This window comes from Bubalus kerabau, chromosome 7, assembly GCF_029407905.1.
Source record: "Bubalus kerabau isolate K-KA32 ecotype Philippines breed swamp buffalo chromosome 7, PCC_UOA_SB_1v2, whole genome shotgun sequence".
In the NCBI taxonomy this organism is placed as follows: domain Eukaryota; kingdom Metazoa; phylum Chordata; class Mammalia; order Artiodactyla; family Bovidae; genus Bubalus; species Bubalus kerabau.
Window position 1 is genome coordinate 90,508,739 of NC_073630.1, and position 26,261 is coordinate 90,534,999.

The 26,261-nt window shown below is 39.4% G+C and overlaps 2 protein-coding genes across 3 annotated transcripts in view; both read left to right on the plus strand.

The window, feature by feature from the left end:
- Positions 1–3,263, plus strand: part of MOB1B (MOB kinase activator 1B) — a 52,225-nt gene extending 48,962 nt beyond the window's left edge. The window contains exon 6 of the mRNA XM_055588761.1: positions 3,014–3,263. Within this exon, the coding sequence (XP_055444736.1) occupies positions 3,014–3,091 (78 nt within the window). The 3' untranslated portion in view covers positions 3,092–3,263. The remainder of the gene's footprint in view (positions 1–3,013) is intronic.
- Positions 3,264–10,281: 7,018 nt separating this feature from the next.
- DCK (deoxycytidine kinase) overlaps positions 10,282–26,261 on the plus strand; it is a 36,082-nt gene continuing 20,102 nt past the window's right edge. The window contains exons 1-2 of one of the 2 annotated variants that reach the window (XM_055588763.1): positions 10,282–10,478; positions 23,094–23,209. In XM_055588763.1, coding sequence (XP_055444738.1) covers positions 10,397–10,478; positions 23,094–23,209 — 198 coding nt within the window. In that variant the 5' untranslated portion in view covers positions 10,282–10,396. Of the gene's footprint in view, positions 10,479–18,626; positions 19,001–23,093; positions 23,210–26,261 lie in introns of those variants that run through there. The other variant, XM_055588762.1, reaches the window with a different exon arrangement.

The window sequence follows — 26,261 nt, forward strand, 5'->3', positions numbered from 1 at the left end:
AGAATTTGGTAAATTCTCAAATTCTCAGAATTTGGTAAAGAATCCACCTGTGATGCTGGAGACCTGGGTTCGACCCGTGGGTTGGAAAGATCTCCTGGAGAAGGGAAAGGCTACCCACTCCAGTATTCTGGCATGGAGAAATCCATGAACTGTTTAGTCCATCGGGTCTCAAAGAGTCGGACACGACTGAGCCACTTTCACTTTCAAGTTGGATTAAGAGATTTTTTTTGCTCAGTAAAAGCAGTTATCTACAAAGTTATGAGATGAATACTACATCCATACTGTCAGAATAAAATTTGCTGTATTTCTTTAGTCTTTATCCTCTTGAATACTTGCCATGATGATAAAGACTTGCCTTCAGTTTCTGAATTCCATCGCAAGTCTACAGTGAATCTGAGCGATCTTACTTCAGCTAATTGTCTGTAACAGAGCAGCTGAATAGGGAACTTGGCTGGTGGACATGGAGTTGAACTTGTCTCTGAGCGCTCCTGCTATCCCTTTTCCTGTCTACTCTAGATCTTTTTTTGAAGATCTGGCATAGAAATGAACTTTAAATAGCATATCTTTTCCCTCCTTTTAAAACCATAGTCTGAGTAAGTTCTGAATTTGATAACTGTCCATTATTCCAAAGAGGGGAGAAATGTCCCAAAGAATGTTGATATTCCGGACGTCCGTTAATCTTTGATCCAACTCCTTAAGTTGACCTCCTCTTCCTTCACTGTTTAGTTCTCAGACAACTGGCTTTAGAGATTTAGACTAAAAAGAAATGAGGTTATTCTTGCCCTGCTATAGTAATTAGAGAACCAACAGGTAGGAGTGAAAAAGGGAGAAATGCATAAACTGAGCAGATATTTTTCAGTGGAGGTTGGAGAAGGAAGATGGTAGGTAGGAGATGTCCATGATTTAGAGCTCTGTTGTTTTTTTTTTAAATCTGTTTTTGTATGTAAACTTATAAATGCCTTTCTCACACTCATCTCCACAAAGAAAAATTTGTTTATTTTCCTTCTATTCACAGTCCTCACACTGAGGGCACACGTTTTGTATCTTAATTTCACCTGTATAAACAAAAAAAATTTAGGCGATAGTAACTTGCCAAAACCATTGCTCTGAGCAATTATTTTACTGTGGTGTCCTATCTATAGACACCAATAGAAACAAAGAAAATGTTATACTAAACGTCTGCCTCTGTGCCTTGGTTTATGCAGAACATGATTACTTGACTTTTCAGTAGTTTGGGAGAGGATTTCTCTCACCAGAAAGGTTAGTTTTACCTTAAACTGTATGATGTTAAAGTCCCCTGTATCTCCCAACTCCTAGCAAATAGTAAGAAATTGGTATGTGGCATTTACCACATCTGAGCCTCATTACATCCGAGGACACTGTGATGGTTTTAAAGATGGGTCCGTTGGTTATATAGGATCACCTCTTTGAGTGAGAATGGCCCCTGCCCTGGGCCTCACAGTTTAGAAGTTTGACCCTGGCCCTTCTCTAGCTTACTCCTCCCCACAGAGTGAGAAATCCATATGGCCAAGAACATACCTGCATAGGTCCCTTCTGGTATATACTTGGGTACGTGAGATTCAGAATTCCCTGCCCACATGGTCCCAAGTGTATTTCCAGGATCTGCATGGATCTTTTCTGTTGGCCCATTGTTTTAAGGGAAGGTCATGTCTCTTATGTGTATATCTCTAAACCTAGGGAATACCCATATTGCAGCTGTTCATGAGTGTGTTGTGGTCATTGCCTTTATAAGCCAGTCAGGGTGTCCACAGTCCTGCATATTAGACCCTTTCAAGTACAGGATAGATCTGGGGTTTGGTAGATGAGGGAGGTTTGCTGAGGGTCAAGGACTGGCTCTCCTCGTTTGTAGACTCTTGAGGAGTCTTTTAAAAATTCTAAATTTGAATCTGCCTTCCTGGCTACTATGAAGATGTATTTGTCAAGGCAGGAGAATCAAACATATATAAAAATATATTAGCTTAATATAAAATATAATAACTTAGTCATGTGATATAATATCCATTTGTGTTCTTGGTCCACACCCCACAAATCTTAGTGGTAGACTTGCTGTTAAATGCCCCTTAATGTTTCTTCTCTGTTCTTACTGTTGGCACATGGTGAGTGCTAATAAATGAGTAAAATTGAGAGCTCAGAATGCCCCATTGTGGCAGAAGATCAGAAATATTGACAACCTTTATGTTTTAACCTTATTATTTATAAACTATTTTTATAGAGGAAAGCTATTCAGAATTGAATTTCAGAATGACAGTGATAGAACTTCTAAAGAAGCACAAATTAAATCCAGGCTTTCTTATTTGTTCTTTATAGGATTTTATTACTTATCATCTCTGGACTCCACATTATTCATGTCATTCTCATACCATATCCTATGTAGCTTGCAGATATGTTAGTTAATAACATAAACTAAATCTTTTATTCTTCATATAATGCTGTAATTTGCCTGAGAATTTTTTTGGTCCCTGCTTGATTGGATATATCTAAATGGTGTCCCGGTTATTCATCCTAACAGGGAGCAGCAAGTCTCATTTATTGTTTACTTTCTGTCAGGGATTACATGAAGTGGTTCACACACAGTATCACATTTAGTCCCCATAGTAATCTTATGAGATATGTGTGTGTGTGTGTGTGTTAGTCGCTCAGTCGTGTCCAACTCTTTGCAACTCCACGAACTGTAGCTGGCCAGGCTTCTCTGTCCATGGAATTCTCCAGGCAAGAATACTGGAGTGCATTGCCATTCTCTTCTCCAGAATCTTAAGAGAGAATTTGTCCTAATATTAGTAGAAATGTAAAATACCAGAAGTGGTTAAGTGATTTGCTTAAGATGCAAGAGGTAGAGAATAGGGGGAAAAAAACCTTTTTTTTTCTTTTTTTAAAGATTTGACTTACATTTACTTTAAAAGCTAATTTCCAACAAATGTTAATGGAAATCTATTTTGGAATGAGATGTAAATAATATGTTCTTGCTCTTTCTTCTGCCTTTCTCGGCACATAGGAATTCAACCTTATTGATAGAAGAGAACTTGCACCACTCCAGGAACTGATTGAAAAACTCACCTCAAAGGACAGATAAAAGGATGGGGACCTATGCAAATTATTCCTCAAATGAAGCTGTGTGGAGTGTATTTGAATTTTGTTGTATTTTATTTTTATCTTGGTTGTTTTTATCTTACTCTTGGAGGGCTTGTTTGGGTTCCTTTTTCTTTAATCTGAATAAATGAAACCATATACTATTGCTAGAGGAAGCCAAGAACCACTGTCTATACATTTGATAGGGGTAAATTTTGTCTTAGTGGCATATAGTATTTTTTTTAACTTGGAGAATTTTTAATAATATTATATGTTGAAAGAAAATGCTTACTGATTAGACTGTTCATGGATGGGTGTTCTCCCTGTGTAAATTGTGGCTGATTTTTGAAGTCCCCAAAAGACGTTTTTAAGTGCCTTGGCAGGCTCACTTCTGAGGTGCAAAGCACAGACATAGAATTGAACAGGGCTTGAAACAATATTAGGATTTCTACCCAGGGCACTTACTGATGCATGTTTTAAAATATTGATAAAAGCCATAGTTTACCTAAATTGATGATCTCCAACTTTTACTACATTAGAGAAACACAATTTGTAAAGGTGTGCATGTAGGGCATAAAAATTAGTATTTCTTAATTATTTTTGATATTGATAGTAATTCTGTTCAACGGATGCTTAGAGTTCTACAAGCAAGTCTTTTCCATCTCTTGATATCTGTGATATTGAAACTTGAAGATGTTGAAATGTAATAGCTGTTACATTTTGGCTTCTTTCTACACTTTAACTGCACTGTAGGTGTAAAAATTCAGGTTATATATAGGTTTGCGATCTTCAGAGGTGATGCTGAACTGTGAGGTTTCTTAGCAATTGCCAAATGAGCCATAAGTCTGCAAAATCCCCTTCTGCTTTGAAGAGGACTGGAGTGTGTGGTTGTGGGGGACGAGGGTGGGGTTAGTTTGAATGGGGCGTTATAGATGGGATTAAGTATGGGAAGTCAAGTTCAAGAAAGTCCTTTCTCAGAACGCTTGACTAGAATGGCATGAAGATTTTAATCAATATCTTGTAAACAAAGTCTTAGAGACTTCCTTTTAGGAATCAACTTCCATGTGAAGTTAAAAATAAATTACTAACTTTAGATATAGGCATGCACATGGAATTTAAGGACTCTGTGGGAAAATTGATCACTTTACAGCATTTCCATTCAGTGAATGGAGCTGGTGTTTTATCATTTTAAAATGATACAGTACCTTCTTTGCTTGTTGTAGGCCCAAGCGTTCTGACTTCTGATTTTTCCACTGTGAAAGGAAGTCTTTCTTTGCAGTGATATCAGATAATGAAAGTGTTAAATGAGTACTTACTTGTACCTTTTTTTGCCATGACTTTCTAGTGAACTATTCCCATAAGTAAAAAATTCAGAAACTTAGTTTTTGAAGTAAATATTAACATTTTTCACTTCAGTTTTATTCTTGCAAAATATCCTCTTAGACTTTCAGTTTTAATTTTGTCAGTTCTGGTAAAACTGTTTCCTTCAGTTCGAAATATATACCTTTTACCTTGTAGACTAGAAATTTTGCTCTGAAATTATATAGACTAAAAACACTTAATAGAAAAGAATATAAAATGAAATCAGTTTGGTTTTGCCATTAACAAATCGAATAGTGATACAATTTAATGCCATTGCAATATGATCACTAGGAACTTTTTCTCCCATTTCATTTCTAGCAATCATTCTCCATGTACCAACATGGAATTAACAGGAGAAACTGACAGAGGCAAATATATTGGACATTCATTGGTAACACCTATTTGTAAACTGCAGTGAGAACTGCTGATGTCCTTAAAACAAATATTTTAGTATCCAGATATACAACATCAGCCACTATGGGTTGATTCAGAAATAAAATTTGACATCCAGTGATTTGGGCCCTATCCATTTAAGAAAATGAAGCACATGATTATTCAAATTGTCTTCCATACTGCATTTGACTTCATATCAACCTGATAATAAAGGGGTTGCGGTAGTCAAGTGTGGAGAGAAAATTAAAACATTCATTTTTCTCATTTAAGCCTTACATAGTACTGTACAAATGTTATTATAAATTAATGTTTAGTAGCAGGACTGACTTTTCCACTCTAGGTAGATAGTTTCTTGTCACTGTGCCAGAATCTCAGGTGCCTGCTTCTGAGTATTCCTTGAAAAAGAGGTATTGGGAAGTAAGGACATATGTATGTGTATATATGGTAACAAAGTAGAGACATTCTCCCAGGGAGAGGCCTGGCAGTGTACATGGTGTTAACATGGCTGCATGTAGGGAAACACCAGAGCATGTGCAAAATAACTGATTTCTTAAAAAGTTGCTTTGATTCAGTTGGTTCCCATGAGCATTAGTAAGTTGCCCTTTATAAAATAAGGATCACATCTTGTTTTGCAACAGAGTTTGCTTATAAATGTCTATTGGATTCTTTCCAAGTTTCTTAATTTATAAATAACCAGGATAATGATTCCCCCCACCCCCCCACCCCCCCCACCCCCGTCCCACCCTTTTTACAGAGATACAAAGCAGAAGTTGGTTTTCTCATATGCTGATGAAAGCATGACATATAAAGTAATAAGTTTACATAGTGTTACTGTCACAATGCTTTGGTTAACTGTTGATATAAAGCAAGTTTTAGGAATTCTTTTAAATGATGGAGTAATGGTGGTGGAAAGAAATTAGTAACAGAAAGAGTGAAAATCTTTCATTAGCTGTAGGTGGTGCTACTGGCTTTTATTTGCTGGCTTGATTATTCTGTTTCCCACAAAAACCATGGCATTAGGCTGCAGTAAAACAGTAAGTATGTGTTAGCTGGTAGAGGCTTTGGAGGTCAGTTTACCTTAAATTGAAAGATTTTAGATAGCTGTTTCTTCCTGCCTTTGCTTGTTATTTGTAAATGCTAAATGGTCAGCATAAAACTAGATGGGAGAAGAAATGTTTAGAGTATAATAAATATGTCTCAGACTGAGTTACCGCCTGTCTTATCAGGAAAGAAAGCACTACAATCTCTTCAGGAATTACAGATAATGTGCATATTTATATTTTACATGTAATCACCATACTCCATTTTATGTATAGTATTTTCCTTGCTTAGGGGAAAATAGCACAGTAATAGATTTCTTTTATACCTTTGTCTTCACCCTCTCTGAGAGAGGTTTTGATAACCACTGAAATGGTAAGATATGGGAGATACAATTGTTAGTCTGTAGGACTTCCTTTTAAAATAAATATGCCACACCTTAAATAGCCAAGTGAGAGTTGATTTTCAGGGTGGTTGCTTTGGGAGCACTACTTATTCCAGCTACACTGTAGAGGTGTAATCACTTTCAGAGATGCCTTGAGAGTTGGTGTGTGACTATACAAGAAAATCCATTTCATCATTTTAGTTGCACCAAAAACTTTTCTGGAAGCTTAATATGACCTATCTCATTTACCAAAACGACTCTGCTTTGGCTCTTTTCTGAGAACTAAACTATTAAGGAAGTTCAAAAGAATATGGGAAAAAAAAATATGCCATAGGATCTGAATTGCAGAAGAGAATGTTTTGAGTATTGATTTGTAGCATCATTTAATAAAAAACATAATTTCCTCATGTCACTACTTTGAGGTAGGCAATATCATTTGGATGTATACATTTTATTTTTAAAAATTTAGTTTAATTATCTTACACTTAAATATAATAACTTAAAAAAAAGGATCCAATATTTAAGATAGAAGTAACTTAAGAAAATAACAACCTTTACCTCTATCCTTTTTTAAAAAAAACTTATTTTCATGCAAATGAACAATTTAAATTTCAAGGCTGGAGAAATTGGAACACATTTTATATATTAATTACGCTGAATTTAAGCCTGTATCGTAGTAAAAAATTTCAAACTGTATAATCATTTCATGTCGTTTATAACTTTAACATTTTGTTGTCTTTTTAAAAGATACAATCAAGAAGTATATTTGAAAATATCACTGCATACCAAGAGGAAAGCTTATTTTGAAACATATCTGGGACATAAAAAAATATACCAATTCCTAGAAACACTATTTTAGATCTATACTTTAAGAACCACTCCTAAAATGATTTAAATATCAGCATATTGTCGTAGTATTCAGTTTCACATAGGAATTACTGTTGTTCAGCTATCAGTGTAATGGTGTATGAGAAAACTGTTTAGAGGTAAAATTATTTCATGATTTAATGGAAAATGATTTTAATCTATAATAACAATTCTGATTGCAGACAATTTGAATTTTTGAGGCTCTCCTAATGGGATAATCATAGAGAAAAAATCATTTTGAAGCTATAAGATTGTGTTTCTGTGTCTGCCATACTTAAATTTTGACAAAAGAGAAAATACAGATTAAAATACTGAGTACTCTCAGTTTTGCAAGTGTGACACATTTTCTGTACATAATACTACACAATAGAAAAATTTGGATTAAATCCTCAAAGATAGTGAAAACACTGGCCTTTCCAAACTGTTTACTTGTCATCTCCTTCTCTTTGGAGGTAAATTGTTTCCTTATGGCTGTTGACTTTCCCTATCTTCTTCCTCCCCATCTTGCAACACACACTCACATGGACAAAAAACAAAACAGATTGATTATATAGGTCCTCACTATTGGTGATTCTAAAGTGATTGCTGTCACTAGATAGGTTGTGGCTGAAGTGTTGGACAGTAAAACTTAAAGAAGCATTTTTGGTTTGTTTTGGTTGACAACTTTCTTTAAACTATGTCACTGAAACTGATATTATTAGTGATATACATTTAAAATTGTATTAATATTTAATGTCTGTTATAAATTTGTTTATGTGTGGTTATTTCTTACAGGTTTGCACATTTTAATTTTTGTTTACTTAATTGTGCAAGGTGTAAAATAGATTCGCACATTTTCATTTTAAGAACACTTGTCTCCCTGAATTGTTCTGCAGAGATAACTATTTTTAGGGGAAATAGTTTTTTACAGCCACTAAATTGTATTTGTTATTTTTGTACATGCATTGCTAGGGTGGTAAGGCACTTATCGTGTAGGGAAAAACTTTTGTTTTATTTGAATGTTTCCTATACATTATTACTTACAATTACCTAGGAATAGCATCATGAAATACAATAAATATAAGAACACTTAAAGTTTTAATAAAATCATTTCTATCAAACAGGACAAAACCAGAAAAATACTACCAGTGCCATAAATGGAAGTGGTAGCATACACACTGTGCAAGTGTTGTAGAGAATGAGTAAGGCAGGATCCCACTCTCATGGAGATGGACAGTTTCTCTATATTAAAGTAGCTGTCTAAAACATGAAATGCAATATGGGCGCTGTATTGTAAATTGTGCCAAGATTACTCAAATTGTAGTTACTGTGGATCAAACTTTAAACTATTTCATCATTTTTGTTTTAAGAGGGGATACTGAGGGAATTCTCTGGCAGTCAAGTGGTTAAGGCTTGGCGCTTTCACTGCCTGGGCCTGGGTTCGATCCCTGGTTGGGGGAACTAAGATCCTGCAAGCCACATGATGTGGCAAAAAAAATAAAAAGAGGGTACTGAATGTCAGAAAGTCGGCAATATGTTTTGAGAGATGTAAATAAAGTATACAGACTTGTATGTGATGGGATTGGAACTATTTAATTTCTAGTTTTTGTTTGTTTGTTTTAAGGAAGAAACTGAATGTTTATTTAAAAAATAATAAATAGTTATGTTTGGTCATGAATCCTGACTTTGCATTAGTGTTCATTTTTGCTATAGGTATTCCCACATTGCGTACATTCCCAGAGAAATATTGAAGGTCTATGAAATATGTTGAACAGTTTTAGGCCTTATTTTTTGTAATGTTCACAACAACCCTGGAAATTAGTATCTCAATATTTTTTATACTAGAAAGCTAAAGCTTGGAAACTGTAAAGTCACTGATGAGAACTAGGGTTAAAAAACCTGAATATGCTTGACCTTGAGGCCAGTGCTTTTATTTTGTTTAAGTATACTATTACTATGAGAATAGTTAGCAAAATAAGTGTTGACTTTTCCATTAAGCCAAGATTTTATCTTAATATTTTGTCTTCATTGTAGACCATTAAAGGGCTTCCCTGGTAGCTCAGCTAGTAAAGAATCCCCCTGCAATGCAGGAGACTCCAGTTCAATTCCTGGATCGGGAAGATCCCCTGGAGAAGGGATAGGTTATCCACTCCCGTATTCTTGGTCTTCCCTCGTGGCTCAGATGGTTAAGAATCTGCCTACAATGTGAGAGATTTGGGTTGTGGATAGGAGAAATTTATAAGCAAGTTTACTGTTGCCGGGAGCCGGCATATTGCATATTGAGTGCATATTGCATATTGAGTGCATATTGCATATTGAGTGCAGCACTTTCCACAGCAGCATCTTTCAGGATCTGGAATAGCTCAACTGGAATTCTATCACTGCCGGGAGCCAGCGTGAGGAACTCCGCCCATGACAAAGGTCATGAGGAAGGAGGCTCGGCATACGCAAAGGCAGGATCGAGCCTCAGGAGTCCCCCTGGAAATTCTCGAGCATCTACCCCCCAAACCAGAGTCTGCCTACTTTCTGCTTTGTGCTTTCACCTACACCTCTGACTTTACAGGGGGCTGTCCCCCACTACCTCTCTCTGAAAAAAAAGAGTTAGCTTACATCTCCAGTTAATAATTCCTGGGTGTGACAGTGTTTCAACCTACAAACTCCTTTGGAAATCCTCTAGCCTGCCTGAATGGGTTTTTCTGGCCACATGTGATTGTTCAGAGCCTCCCAACTGTGAGAGGCAGGAGATGCTCTAAACTGCCTAAACACAGATTCCTTTGAGTAGTTAAAAGATTGATTAGAAATTGTATTGGTGAAGGGTTTTTCACTTGTTGGGCCAATGTTTGCTGCTAAGTCTCCATACTCCTTACCTACTGTGTCCTTGGCAGTGTATTGATTGATATAATGGGTGTATAGAAATGTAAAATGCAGCTTTGTCCAATGCTTTTTTGGAGGCTGGTGCCTGACTTTGGAATAATCACCTTTAGAGAAAAATAAGTTTCTTAAAATGTTAACAGGCCTCCGGGCCAGAAGATGATGTCAATCACCTGAACTTTTGCATATGATAAGTTTGAAAGCCTGGCTTAGATTAGAACCAGGAACTGCTGTCCTTGCATGACTCCACCCCTTCCCCCATTATCCTCTATGCATAACTTAAGGTATAAAAACTACTTTGGAAAATAAAGTGCGGGCCTTGTTCACCAAAACTTGGTCTCCCCATGTCGCTCTCTCTTTCAACTTCTGGCTGAGTCTCCATCTGGAGCGCGGAACCCTCCATGCTTGCTAATTATGCCTGGGCTTCTAAGATCCGACCGGGGAGGCCTCAGTGTCTCCTCTCCTTCGGGAGAACGGAAGGACGCCTGCGGCCTATGTAAGTGGTGCAAACTTCTTGTCTTGAAGTTTTATTGGTCTCCCGCGTAAACCAAGCTACTCAGCCTCTTTTCTCCACTGAATTTTCCTACTGAGCTATCCTCATTCTATTACTCTTTGTATCCTTAATTAACGTGTAATTAAGCAGTTGTTTCCTGACCCTCGCCTATGCCGTCTCTCCTTCGAATACCCTGGATCAGCTGGGGCTGGACCCCGGCATACTGTGTTGATAAACATCCTTTTACAGAAGTTGTTGGGTGGGTATACACAAATGCATGGGTTGTGTAACCACTTAATATTTTCTGCCTAAATTATTTTCATTTTCTCAGTTGGTTAAAGAGTTTTAATAAACCTGTATGCTATCAGGAGACCCTGTCTCATTCTTTAGTTATACCAGCATTCCTGCAGGAGAAAAGGAATTCCTACATTGAAGGAGTAGAAAAATTTCTGGCAGGAGTTAAGAGGGTAGCATACTTGTTCCTGGTTGAGTATTCTAATACCCTGTATTTTATCTCTAATTCCCAAGTCTGAAAAGCTCAGAAAACAAAGTACTTTCTTCAGTTCACTGCAAACTGAACCTGATATGAGGTTAACAATCTTTATTTCACTGTGAAAACTGATGTTTCACTGCAAAATGTTAGTGTATTTAACACTTCTGCAGGAGGGTGAGGAATGGTTACATAATATGTGACTATTTTTCTTTTCTAAATTCCAAAACTGGAAAAATTCCGAAACTGAATTGACTACAAGAGTTTCACGTAAGACATTGTGGACAAAAATCAGGGAGTACTTTCAAGAGTTTTTTTTTAGTCTCTTCCTTATGTTAGCCATTGGTTATGGAGGATATAATGAACTTGATGTCAGAGTTTCCCGTGTTTAATATTTCAGTCACTGCACTATAGTGGTTTTGTTTTTTGTTTATATATATATATATATTTTTTTTTTAGTTTCATTTTGTTTTGGTGGAGGAAGAAACACAGTTAAAGATTTCTTCAGTTCAGTCGCCCAGTCATGTCTGCGACCCCATGGACTGCAGCATGCCAGGCCTCCCCGTCCATCGCCAGCTCCCAGAGTTTACTCAAACTCATGTCCATTGAGCTGGTGATGCCATCCAACCATCTCATCCTCTGTCGTCCCCTTCTCCTCCGCCCTCAATCTTCCCAGCATCAGGGTCTTTTCAAATGAGTCAGCTCTTGCGTCAGGTGGCCCAAGTATTGGAGTTTCACCTTCAACATTAGTCCTTCCAATGAACATTCAGGACTGATTTACTTTAGGATGAACTGGTTGGATCTCCTTGCAGTCCAAGGGACGCTTAAGAGTCTTCTCCATCTGCTCAACCCCAAATATCTTTATCCGATCCATATGGGACTGAGCTCTACTTTCCTCCTCCTGGAAGGTCTCAGAGAATCACCTTGCTTTATTTTCTCCGGTAGCTGCCAAAACCCTTACCATTTCATGATTTTCCCCTCAAGTTTGGATGTAGGATATATAATACCTAGCAGTGGGATGGACAGAGTTGGACATGACTGAAGTGACTTAGCAGCAGCAGCAGCAGCAGTGGGATGGAGAAGACAATGCACCCCACTCCAGTACTCTTGCCTGGAAAATCCCATGGATGGAGGAGGCTGGTGGGTTGCCATCTATGGGGTCGCACAGAGTCGGACCAGACTGAAGTGACTTAGCAGTAGAAGCAGTGGGAATTCCCTGGCTTCCGCTGCTGGGGGCCTGGGCTTCATCTCTGGTCAGGAAACTAAGATCCTGCAAGCAGCAGGATGCAACCAAAAAAGCAGAACAAAAACTTAGACGCTTCCCTGACTCCCTTGCTATACCAGTGACAAATATTCAGGCCTTTCTCATTTCTAGAATCCTGCTATTTATTACTATGGGGATAAACAAAAGTAATATACATAAAGTACTACAATTATGAAATAACATAGGGAATTTACAAAAAATGATTTTTGTTTCCATCCTAGAGTTCACTATGGAATCACATTTTGATTCTGCCCACCTCCCCCCTCCCTTTTGTTTTGAGAATGGATTCACCATTCCATTTATAGTTTCTGTGAAGAGTTTCAACTTGGGAACTTCTAGACTGGGGAGTAGCCTGTTTATTAGGTCTTTATCATGATTAAAAATAAATTCTGGGCGTTTCTACACTGCATTTGTCCCCAGCTAGTCAGTGACTAAACAACAACAGAGATGAGTCATCTGTAAGAGGACATGGAACCTATGTAGGCATTCAAAAATTCAATATGCGTTTGTTATTTGTACTTTGTTGTATAGTGACTAAGTCATGTTCAACTCTTTTGCAACCCCATGGACTGTAACCTATGAGGCTCCTTCTGTGCATAGGATTTTCCAGGCAAGAATACTGGAGTGGATTGCCATTTCCTTCTCCCAGTGATCTTCCTGACCCAGGGATGGAACTTCATCTTCTGCATTGGCAGGAGGGTTCTTTACTACTGAATCCCCAGGGTGTAGGCATGCAAGGTTAATTAAGCTTATTGTTATTCTGAACAGACCTAACAGGTATGGTAACTTTATAGCACTGTAGGGTGGAGAAATTTTCCCTCTCAGTCAGTCAGTCAGTTCAGTCCTTCAATCATGTCCGACTCTTTGCGACCATGAATCTCAGCACTCCAGGCGTCCCTGTCCATCACCAACTCCCTGAGTTTACTCAAACTCACGTCCATCAAGTCACTGATGCCATCCATCCATCTCATCCTCTGTCGTCCCCTTCTCCTCCTGCCCCCAATCCCTCATAGCATCACGGTCTTTTCCACTGAGTCAACTCTTCACATGAGGTGGCCAAAGTATTGGAGTTTCAGCATCAGACCTTCTAATGAACACCCAGGACTGATCTTTAGGATGGACTGGTTGGATCTCCTTGCAGTCCAAGGGACTCTCAAGAGTCTTCTCCAACACCACAGTTCAAAAGCATCAATTCTTTGGCGCTCAGCTTTCTTCACAGTCCAACTCTCACATCCATACATGACCATGGAAAAACCATAGCCTTGACTAGATGAACCTTTGTTGGCACAGTGATGTCTCTGCTTTTGAATATGCTATCTAGGTTGGTCATAACTTTCCTTCCAAGGAGTCAGCGTCTTTTAATTTCATGGCTGTAATCATCATCTGCAGTGATGTTGGAGCCCCCAAAATAAAATCAGCCACTGTTTACACTGTTTCCCCATCTATTTGCCATGAAGTGATGGGACCAGATGCCATGATCGTCGTTTTCTGAATGTTGAGTTTTAGGCCAACTTTTTCACTCTCATCTTTCACTTTCATCAAGAGGCTCTTTAGTTCCTCTTCACTTTCTGCCATAAGAGTGGTGTCATCTGCATATGTAGGGTTATTGATATTTCTCCTGGCAATCTTGATTCCAGCTTGTGCTTCTTCTAGCCCAGCGTTTCTCATGATGTACTCTGCATATAAATTAAATAAGCAGGGTAACAATATGCAGCCTTGATGTACTCCTTTTCCTATTTGGAACCAGTCTGTTGTTCCATGTCCAGTTCTAACTGTTGCTTCCTGACCTGCATATAGGTTTCTCAAGAGGCAGGTCAGGTGGTCTGGTATTCCCATCTCTTCCAGAATTTTCCACAGTTTATTGTGATCCACACAGTCAAAGGCTTTGGCATAGTCAATAAAGCAGAAATAGATGTTTTTCTGGAACTCTCTTGCTTTTTTTATGATCCAGCGGATGTTGGCAATTTGATCTTTGGTTCCTCTGCCTTTTCTAAAACCAGCTTGAACATCAGGAAGTTCACGGTTCACATATTGCTGAAGCCTGGCTTGGAGAATTTTGAGCATTACTTTACTAGCGTGTGAAATGAGTACAATTGTGCGGTAGTTTGAGCATTCTTTGGCATTGCCTTTCTTTGTGATTGGAATGAAAACTGACCATTGCCAGTCCTGTGTCCACTGCTGAGTTTTCCAAATTTGCTGGCATATTGAGTGCAGCACTTTCACAGCATCATCTTTCAGGATTTGAAACAGCTCAACTGGGATTCCATCACCTCCACTAGCTTTGTTCGTAGTGATGCTTTCTAAGGCCCACTTGACTTCACATTCCAGGATGTCTGGCTCTAGGTGAGTGATCACACCACCGTGATTATCTGGGTTGTGAAGCTCTTTTTTGTACAGTTCTTGTATTCTCACCACCTCTTCTTAGTATCTTCTGCTTCTGTTAGGTCCATACCATTTCTGTCCTTTATTGAGCCCATCTTTGCATGAAATATTCCCTTGGTATCTCTAATTTTCTTGAAGAGATCTCTAGTCTTTCCCATTCTGTTGTTTCCCTCCAGTTCTTTGCATTGATTGCTGAGGAAGGCTTTCTTATCTCTCCTTGCTATTCTTTGGAACTATGCATTCAGATGCTTATATCTTTCCTTTTCTCCTTTGCTTTTCGCTTCCCTTTTTTTTCACAGCTATTTGTAAGGCCTCCTCAGACAGCCATTTTGCTTTTTTGCATTTCTTTTTCTTGGGGATGGTCTTGATCCCTGTACAATGTCACGAACTTCCGTCCATAGTTCATCAGGTACTCTGATCAGATCTAGGCCCTTAAATCTATTTCTCACTTCCACTGTATAATCATAAGGGATTTGATTTAGGTCATACCTGAATGGTCTAGTGGTTTTCCCTACTTTCTTCAATTTAAGTCTAAATTTGGCAATAAGCTGAGCCACAGTCCGTTCCTGGTCTTGTTTTTGCTGACTGTATAGAGCTTCTCCATCTTTGCCTGCAAAGAATATAATCAATCTGATTTTGGTGTTGACCATCTGGTGATGTCCATGTGTAGAGTCTTCTCTTGTGTTGTTGGAAGAGGGTGTTTGCTATGACCAGTGTGTTCTCTTGGCAAAACTCTATTAGCCTTTGCCCTGCTTCATTCTATACTCCAAGGCCAAATTTGCCTGTTACTCCAGGTGTTTCTTGACTTCCTACTTTTGCATTACAGTCCCCTATAATGAAAAGGACATCTTTTTTGGGTGTTAGTTCTAAAAGATCTTGTAGATCTTCATAGAACTGTTCAACTTCAGCTTCTTCAGCGTTACTGGTTGGGCCATAGGCTTGGATTACCGTGATATTGAATGGTTTGCCTTGGAAATGAACAGAGATCCTTCTGTCATTTTTGAGATTGCATCCAAGTACTGCATTTCAGACTCTTTTGTTGACCACGATGGCTACTCCTTTTCTTCTAAGGGATTCCTGTCCACAATAGTAGATATAATGATCATCTGAGTTAAATTCACCCATTCCAGTCCATTTTAGTTCGCTGATTCCTAGAATGTCGATGTTCACTCTTGCCATCTCCTGTTTGACCACTTCCAGTTTGCCTTGATTCATGAACCTAACATTCCAGGTTCCTATGCAATATTGTTCTTTACAGCATCGGACCTTGCTTCTATCACCAGTCACATCCACAACTGGGTATTATTTTTGCTTTGGCTCCATCCCTTCATTCTTTCTGGAGTTACTTCTCCACTGATCTCCAGTAGCAATTTGGGCACTTACCAACCTGGGGAGTTAGTTCCTCTTTTAGTATCCTATCATTTTGCCTTTTCATACTGTTCATGGGGTTCTCACGGCAAGAATACTGAAATGGTTTGCCATTCCCTTCTCCAGTGGACCACATTCTGTCAGACCTCTCCACCATGACCCGTCCGTCTTGGGTGGCCCCACACAGCATGGCTTAGATTCATTGTTAGACAAGGCTGTGGTCCATGTGTTCAGATAGGCTAGTTTTCTGTGATTCGCCTAATAAATTGACATTAGACAGATTAACAGGAGAAAAACAATTACATAGGGAAGCCCCATAAACAGAGAAGGAACTGGCAACCCACTCCAGTATTCTTGCCTAGAGAATCCTGTGGACAGAGGAGCCTGGTGGCCTCCGTCTATGAGGTTGCAGAGTTAGACACGATAGAAGCGACTTAGCATGCATGCCCCATAAAAACATGAGTAAATGAAATAACTAAAGCAAGAAGCTTTACTACCTTGTTCAGTTCAGTTGCTCAGTCGTGTCCAACTCTTTGCGACCCCATGTATCACAGCACACTAGGCCTCCCTGTCCATCACCAACTCCCGGAGTTCACTCAAACTCCTGTCCATTGATTCAGTGATGCCATCCAGCCATCTCATCCTCTGTCGTCCCCTTCTCCTCCTGCCCCCAATCCCTCCCAGTATTAGGGTCTTTTCCAATGAGTCAACTCTTCCCATGAGGTGGCCAAAGTATTGGAGTTTCAGCTTTAGCATCAGTCCTTCTATTGAACGCCCAGGACTGATCTCCTTTACAATGAACTGGTTGGACCTCTTTGCAGTCCAAGGGACTCTCAAGAGTCTTCTCCAACACCACAGTTCAAAAGCATCAATTCTTCGGCGCTCAGGCTTCTTCACAGTCCAACTCTCACATCCATACATGACCACTGGAAAAACATAGCCTTGACTAGACGGACCTTTGTTGGCAAAGTAATGTCTCTGGTTTTTAATATGCTATCTAGGTTTGTCATAACTTTCCTTCCAAGGAGTAAGCATCTTTTAATTTCCTGGCTGCAATCACCATCTGCAGTGATTTTGGAGCCCAGAAAAATAAACACTGTTTATTAAATTAAAAAAAAAAATGACACTGTTTCCACTGTTTCCCCATCTATTTCCCATGAAGTGATGGGACCAGATGCCATAATCTTAGTTTTCTGAATGTTGAGCTTTAGGCCAACTTTTTCACTCTCCTCTTCCACTTTCACCAAGAGGCTTTTTAGTTCCTCTTCACTTTCTGCCATAAGGGTGGTGTCATCTGCATATCCGAGGTTATTGATATTTCTCCCTGCGATCTTGATTCCAGCTTGTGCTTCTTCCAGCTCAGCGTTTCTCATGATGCACTCTGCTGATAAGTTAAATAAGCAGGGTGACAATATGCAGCCTTGATGTACTCCTTTTCCTATTTGGAACCAGTCTGTTGTTCCATGTCCGGTTCTAACTGTTGTTTCCTGACCTGCATATAATTTCTCAAAAGGCAGGTCAGGTGGTCTGGTATTCTCATCTCTTTCAGAATCTTCAAAGAATAAATTTGTGAAGAATTCTCAAGATGAAGGGGTATTGGCCTTGTGTAATAAGTTGATGAAGCAGTAACTAGTTTTATTTATCCAGCCTTCTCTGCCCTTAATTCCCAATCTCTGGGGAAAAGTGTGCTTTCTACCCTCCTGGTACACGGAGGGTACCGTTCACACCAGAGATTTAGCTCCTGCTTCCAGGAGGAACAAAGGACAGTCAGAGTGTCCTTAATTCAAAATAATATGCCAATGTGGCCAATTTGGGGGTGGCATATCTGCTCCCCTTCAGCGTAAACGGGGCATCCAAACCAAGATATGAGAGATAAAGAAAGGCTTCTTCTAGTGTGGCATCTAAATACCTAAATTCCCATCCCAGTTCCACTCACTGACTCTCAGATTTTCAACAAGTCGGGAGGGATTGGGGGCAGGAGGAGAAGGGGACGACAGACGATGAGATGGCTGGATGGCATCACTGACTCGATGGACGTGAGTCTGAGCGAACTCCAGGAGTTGATGATGGACAGGGAGGCCTGGCGTGCTGCGATTCATGGGGTTGCAAAGAGTCGGACACGACTTAGCGACTGAACTGAACTGACTGAGCCCCTCAGTGCCTGATTACTCGCTGATAAATAGTAAGACCTCTTGCACTTGATGCTAGTTAATCCACGAAAAAACCTTCGAAATAAGGTCTGGGGTGCAATAAGACTGCAATACATTCCCTGAGGACTGGATCGCCCAGCGCCACCTGGCCTGATAACCGTCTTCCCCTCGAAGGCTGAGAACAAGGATAATACTTTTAATTTTTGTACTATGCACCTCTCCCCTGACGAGTTCAAAGCTTCAAGCTCAACCAGTTCAGTCCAGAGGTTCAGAAACCACAAGCCCCATGGGACAAGCGAGTTCCCCAAAGTCCGGCCGCCCTCGATAACGTCGAGTGCCCTTCTACCTTGGGCGCCCTCCCTGAGTTCGCGGAAGATTCAGGGAACGCCCTCCGCGTTCTGGTAAGAGACGCGCCTGCGCGCGCGCGGCCCCGCCCCCTGTTTCCCCTTGACCCGACGTGCCGGGTGCGTACGCAGGAGTCCCTCCTATGGCGGGTGCAGGCCGAGGGGCCCTTGGTGGAATCTCCGATTTAGGGGAGGGCGGGGGCGTGGCTTCCCCACTGGGCGGGCGGCCACCTCGCGGTCCCTCCCCCATCGGCTGCTGTCTCCGCGCGCCAAAATCAAACCCGCGGATCCGCCGGCCAGAGAGTCTTGGACGGGAGAGAGTTCAGTCTGCAGGTTAAGGCGAGTTCCGCGGTGGCGTGAACCCCGGCGCGCGCACCTGCGGCCACCTCCAAGTCCTCCCTGCCTGAAACGCTCGGGGCTGCCAACAGGACAAGGCATGGCCACTCCACCCAAGAGGAGCTGCCCGTCTCCCGCAGCCAGCTCTGAGGGGACCCGCATCAAGAAAATTTCCATCGAAGGGAACATCGGTAAGGGGCCTCGTGAGATGTTGGTCCCAAAGCAGGGGTAGTCGCGGCTGCGGGGGCTGAAGCGCCCCTTTGCCGCATCTCTACTGTTCTTCCGGGGGTACTTTTCCCAGTCTGGTCCTGCGCTTGTGGACGCGACCCCGAATTCCTAAATTGCCGCCGAAAGCACCCCTCTCTGCTCTCCCCAGCTTCCCTCCCATGCCCCGAGGGTGGTCTCAGCCTCTGGGCGTCTGTCCGCGGGCCTAGGCCTCCGGGCGTTGTGAGACACGCTTGGAGTCCTTTTCAGCCTCTTCGTTGAGATAGTGCAAAGAGAATGGTTTTGTTCTGTTTGTTTTTTTTTTTTATTTTATTTTATTTTAAATTTTATTTTATTTTTAAACTTAACATAACTGTATTAGATTTGCCAAATATCAAAATGAATCCGCCACAGGTATACATGTGTTCCCCATCCTGAACCCTCCTCCCTCCTCCCTCCCCATTCCATCCCTCTGGGTCGTCCCAGTGCACCAGCCCCAAGCATCCAGTATCGTGCATCGAACCTGGACTGGCAACTCATTTCATACATGATATTTTACATGTTTCAATGCCATTCTCCCAAATCTTCCCACCCTCTCCCTCTCCCACAGAGTCCATAAGACTGTTCTATACATCGGTGTCTCTTTTGCTGTCTTGTACACAGGGTTATTGTTACCATCTTTCTAAATTCCATATATATGTGTTAGTATACTGTATTGGTGTTTTTCTTTCTGGCTTACTTCACTCTGGATAATAGGCTCCAGTTTCATCCACCTCATTAGAACTGATTCAAATGTATTCTTTTTAATGGCTGAATAATACTCCATTGTTTGTTTTTAATGATGTGTCTGTATGTCAGTGCTTGAGGTGCAATTTACATAAGCTAAATGATCCTTTTTTTAGGTCTAGAGCTCTATGAGGTTTGACAAACATAATAATTTACCTCCACCAGAATCACAATTCAGAACATTTCCATCACTGCAAGAAGTTTCCCGGTACTTTGTGGTCATCCCTCTCTCCATTTCTATCACCTGACAAGCCCTGATGTGATTTCTACTCCTGACAGTTTTGCCTTTTTCAGAATGTCATGTAAATGAAATCATAGTGTGTAGCCTTTTGTGTCTTCTCTAATTTAGTGAATGCTTTTAGATTTATTCATGCTGCTTGTATCTGTGCGTTTGTGTGTGTGTGTGTTTTTTTGTTAGTTCCTAGTATTCCATTGCATGGGTAAACCACAGTTTATCTCTCCCACTTGTGGACATTTGGATTTTTTTCCAGTGTTTAGATTATGAATAAAGTTGCTGTAAACATTCAAGTACAAGGAAGGAGTCTTTAAATGATCTTGGCAACATGGCTCACTCGCTCCCCAGCCAACATCCAAGTGAACATTGGGTTATGATTCAAAGACCACCACTATTTCTGTTCTTAATCCAGATGTCATTTTACAAGATACAAGAGAACTTCCGATTCTTCTCTGTTTCTTACCTCCGGAAACCTATGCCTGATGCTTCCTGTTTTGATAGTATTCTTTTTTTTTTTTTTTGGTTCCAAGTTAGGTACTGGCCATTCATGCATACAACAATTTTTAAAAATTCTTACCATGTTCAAAGCACTTGTACTTTAAAAAGGCAAGGTAGACAGGTGCTTTAGCAGCATTGCAAGTAATAAAAAAAAGCTGAATACAGCCTCAAGGAGGGCATTTTGTTTCTTTGCTCCAGTGTTGAGACAACAGTTGGAAAAGTCCATGTAGCAGTCTCTCATTTCTTCTTAGCTAGGATACATTCTTTGAAGGTGAATGTTTACTAGTGTGATTTTACACAGCTAGTTATTGATATAGAATACCATATATAAAAACAGGAGGAAGTAGTTGAACAAAGCCATTTCAAAAGTAAATTTGAATGAACAACCTCTCACGTCTATACCACAATTCCTTCCCTTTCCTAAATCCAGTTAAGCAATGTGTGATACCTAGAAATTTACTTCCTTCCGAGAATCTTTTAATCTTCTCAGCACCTGAAATAATTTCCTAATTTGTCACCCCATCTCCAGTTTCTTTAAATTCTTCCAGAGTTTTCCTTCTATATACAAATATGATTGTGTTAACCCCTGCTTAAATCTCTCACCTCCCTGATACTTAACACTGGAAGGAGTTGCAAACTCATGGCCTGCATTTACACAATATTGGCCTGCACAAATTTGAAAAAAAAATTTTTTTAATTAGTTAAAGGCATTTACAGATGTTGAGATTTCCCATTAACATCTAGATTTTTGGCTTCTCTTGAAAAATCTGAAGATCTGGTAACACTGCATTTCTGTAAAACAACTGTTTGCTATTTGGATGGCATATGTCCCTCACCACTTAACAGTTTTTCCTGATACTGTGGCTTTGTCAGTTCCTATTTATTAGTGCTGTTGTACTGTGGTTCATGTGCCTCTCTGCCTTATTTGCTAGACCCAAGTAAGCTGTAAGTGGTAAAGAATCTGCCTGCCAGTGCAGGAGACTTGATTCAGTTTGAGGGTTGGGAAGATCCCCTGGAGGAGGAAATGGCTACCCACTCAAATTTTCTTCTTTTCCTCCATCTAACTCAATGAATGAATGAATGGTGAGCGTTTTACATGCCTCCATTCACCATTCTTCTAAATGCCTTGAGTTTCTGTGTTTACCCTCTTCACATGAAATCTGTGGTCCACCTTGTTTTTCCTATGATTAAACCTGATGATCATCTAGTTTATTCTTAAAAGATTTTCTGTCTATTCTGTGGTGATAATATGACTTTCATGTTTTGCTTCTGTGTGTTACTTTCTGATTGACCATCCCTTTTTTCTCTGCATGATCCTTTAAAATTCTGTCAGGTTTTTTTTTTCTCTTCTTTTCTATTGACCTGTGTAATATTTTAAGTTTGATTATAGTTCTCCAAGTCAAAAGTAAGTTCTTTTTGCCCTTTTGGATCCAGTTTATAAGGAAGAGGAAGCTTTGCTGCTGTTGCTTTTTTTAATAGATTTATCTATGTGTGTGTGCATTTGTCATATATATAGAAAGAGGGAAAACATGCTGACCAAAGATGACTAATATAATTACATTTGGTGACTTCAGATAGGAAGGGTGTGGTGTCATTAAGAGTATTGCTACACTCTGTCAAATTCTTGGTCAAGAATCTCTTTACTATTAAATTGAATGAATTTCCAGATAATTTTAAAATAGAGAATATATGTCTTGGTTACATCTGAACTGTTTTCTTTTTTTCCTCCTAGATATTTCAGAAAGTAGTCAACGATCAGGGAGAAGTGAAGTACATACAAGTCTTTTTTTTAAGGAGTTGGATAGAGTGCACAGGACTGTGAAAGGGAAACAGCAGAAACATGGCTATTGCTAGTAGGAAGTACTTTGCAAAAATATTTTTATAATTTCTGTTAGCCAGAGTGTCATATGATAATTAGTATCATACAGTAGTAATCATATTATTTCCCATCCTGAAACTCTATGGATTGGATGCATCTTTATATTAATTTTTTGGTTTATTTGGTTGTTTCTAGATTGGTTTTAGATCAGAAAGACCCAAGTTTGTTTGTATGTTGAATGAATAGAGCCAATAGAGAGGAAAATTTTGAAAACGCTGGAGACTGGAATGACTGTCACTGTAGTGATAGTTTATTTATCACAACAGTTTCTATGAGGAGGGTGTTATTATTACAGTCTCCATTATATTATGAGGAAACAGGCTCTTAGAGATTCAGTGACTTGGTCCCAAATTGCAAACTTAATTAAGTGGGAGAATACCCTTAACTACTTCCCACAAAGTTATTTCTAATTGTTTTTTCAAGGAAAGTAAATCTAGGTCTTGGATTTTTAAAATTCTGTTCCATGGCTTTGGTAAACTTAAAACATTAACAAACAGATGTGCTTATTAATACAGGTGGTCAGGGACTCTACCTTTTCATTAAAAAAAAATCAGAGAGTTTAGAAAATTGAATGTTTGTTTTTCTTTTTTTGTATTGTTTGCTATTATAAATTTTGTAAAAGCTGATGACTATCTTGGCATTTTTGTTTCCTTCCTCAATTTCACTTTTCCTCTCACAACAGCTGCTGGGAAGTCAACATTTGTGAATATCCTTAAACAAGTCTGTGAGGACTGGGAAGTGGTGCCTGAACCTGTTGCCCGGTGGTGCAATGTTCAGAGTACTCAGGATGAATTTGAGGTATGAAAATAAACTTTATTTAATAAAATAGAGAATTTTGGTTTAGACAAACAGTTATAACCTTGGGGGTTTTTTTGTTTGTTTGTTTTTTGCTTTTCCATTAAAGCTTTTAAATATAGCTTTAAGTCTGTATCTTCATTTGGGCAGTCATTGTGTAGAAGTGTAGAAGTGTGTATACACACACACACACACACACACACACACACAGAGGCTTCCCTTGTGACTCAGCTGGTAAAGAATCCGCCTGCAGCACAGGAGAGCTGGTTTCAATCCCTGGATTGGGAAGATCCCCTGGAGAAGGGAAAGGCTACCCACTCCAGTATTCTGGCTTGGAGAATTCAATGGACTATATAGTCCATGGGGTCGCAAAGAGCCGGACATGACTCATCGAGTTTCACTTTGATATATGTATGTCTAGACATTCATTGAACTATGTGCTTAAGATTATGCACTGCATTGCAGCTAAGTAGAATTTTTAAAGTTTTTAAAAAATTAAAATGTTTTAAGAAAATGTAAATTCCTTGAGTGTCTTTTTACATTTTGTTTATAAACAAGAAAAGCAAAAACAGCTACTCCATAGCTGAATTTTGTTAGTTTATATCTTAAGACTTTTATCTTAGACAGCCATTTAATTTTATACTTTCATTCTTGTCAGACTTTTACCTGGACACAGTTTCAGTTTCCCAGCACTAGCCATCCCACATTGGAAATGAGGAAGAGGAAATAATAGTTACATTCCATTTTTTACAGAAAACTTTTTTTTATTGTATACATATATATGTGTGTGTATATATATATATATGAGGAAGCAATGAGATCTGATTATTAAGATTTTCATTTCTGGAGAAATGAGAATTGAAATTGAAAGCAGCATAGCAGAAATGGAAAAATGGAAATGTGTGCTAGAAACTTTGTTAGTTTGAGGAGGACGGAGGTATTGAAAAAAAAGTTTAGTTTAAAAGTGTAGCTGTTGTTATGAGAACTCTAGGAATAATAATTGAATGTTTAAAATGTAAATCATATATATAGGGAGGAATCACTAACCAAGATAACTGTGCAGACTTTGAGGATACTGGTTTTGTATAACTGAAAGTGTTTTCTCACATACCTGTTTACTAAGCGTGGTTAGCAGCTCACTACATTGCAATTCATTGAATAATCCAGGACTAAATCCTGAAGGGACTTCCTTTCGATATGGACTCCATGTTCTTAAGAAATGATATTTCAGTCTGGTCCTTGAGGAAAGGCAGAATTAGCCTTAAGTAGAGTTTTAAGTGGGTAAATTTATTTGCTTCTTTCAGCATTTTTTTTGACGTACAATACAACTAATAGAAAAATATGTGAAACCTATGTACGGTTTGAAGAACAGTTTGAAGGCTAACATCTTTGTAACCGTCATTCAGGTCAAGAAATAGACCATTACCTTCTTGTTCAAAAAGTCCCTGTTCTTCTCAGGTCACATTATCTCCTTCCCAAGGATAATAACTCCTAGGGGTAATCACTCACATAAAATAACTCTTGTAATTCTTGTGATAATTTTTCTGCTTTCTAAAAAGAGTTTAAAGTACATGAACGTATCTCTAAGAAATACAATTAGTGTTGTCTGTTTTTTAATCTTCTATAAAGACATCAATTTGCATTCCTTTTCTTCTTGCTTCTTTTGCTTAATAAGTTTGTGAAATTTGTCTATATTTTTGCATGCAGCTATAGCTTGTTCATTTGCATGCAGCTATAGCTTGTTCATTTGCATTGCCATATGGTATTCAGTTGTATTCATATATTATTATTTGTCCATTCTATACCTTTGATTGGTTTTTCAGTGGTTCCTAGTTTCAGTTCGGTTCAGTTGCTCAGTCGTGTCTCACTCTTTGTGACATGAATCACAGCACGCCAGGCCTCCCTGTCCATCACCAACTCCCGGAGTTCACCCAAACTCATGTCCATCGAGTTGGTGATGCCATTCAGCCATCTCATCCTCTGTCGTCCCCTTCTCCTCCTGCCCCCAATCCCTCCAGCATCAGAGTCTTTTCCAATGAGTCAGCTCTTCACATCAGGTGGCCAAAGTATTGGAGTTCAGGTTCCTAGTTTAGTTGCTGTGAAAACAGCCATGTTATGAATATGAATCCTGGCGTACACATGCAAGAGTTTCTTATGGAATAAGAAGTTAAATTACTGTGTGCTGGGGTGTGTGTATGATGCCTATTTTCTGAAGTGGTTTTACTGCTTTTCATTCCCCACAGTGTACTCAAGCTGTCATTAGTCCATTCCTTTGCCAATATTTAGTGTTGTCCAGCTTCCTAAATTTTGTCATTCTGATGAACATTTAATATCTTTTATGTTTTTAATTTGTATTTCCCTGATTGCTAATGAAATTGTGCTCCTTTAATTAATTTATTTGCTATTTGGATTTCTTTTGTGAAGTCCCTTTTCAGATCCTTTTGCCCATTTTCTTTTGGATATTTGGTCTTCGCTCACTCTACATTTTTACCTCGTAAAGTATGTCTTGTTGCCTTTTTGATAGTGCCCTACTCAAGGGTGCTTTTATTTAGGAGTGAGAGACCTGTGTTCTAAAAGTACTCTTTCTCCTCCTCATTTCTGGGGTCAGCTGTCAGTGCAGTAATTCTCAGGGGTTAGGTAGAAAGTAGCCAAATTAAACCAGTGTGAGAAATACAGAAAGCATTCTTTCATTGGGAGAATGTTAGACTAGATTGGATAAAGTGACCTTCACTGAAGTTCTGTTCCCTGGTGGCTCAGACAGTAAAGAATCCGCCTGCAGTGCCAGAGACCGGGGTTTGATTCCTGGGTTGGGAACATCCCCTGGAGAAGGGAAAGGCAACCCACTCCAGTATTCTTGCCTGCAGAATTCCATGGACAGAGGAGCCTGGTGGGCTACAGTCCATGAGGTCACAAAGAGTTGGACACGACTGAGTGACTAACACTTCCACTTCTAATTTTAATATCATAGCTTCTAACTCATACTAAATACATGTAACTGGTTTGTTGGCATACTAAATGTTTCTGCCTTGCAGCGTCCCTTACTTTTTTGGGGGCA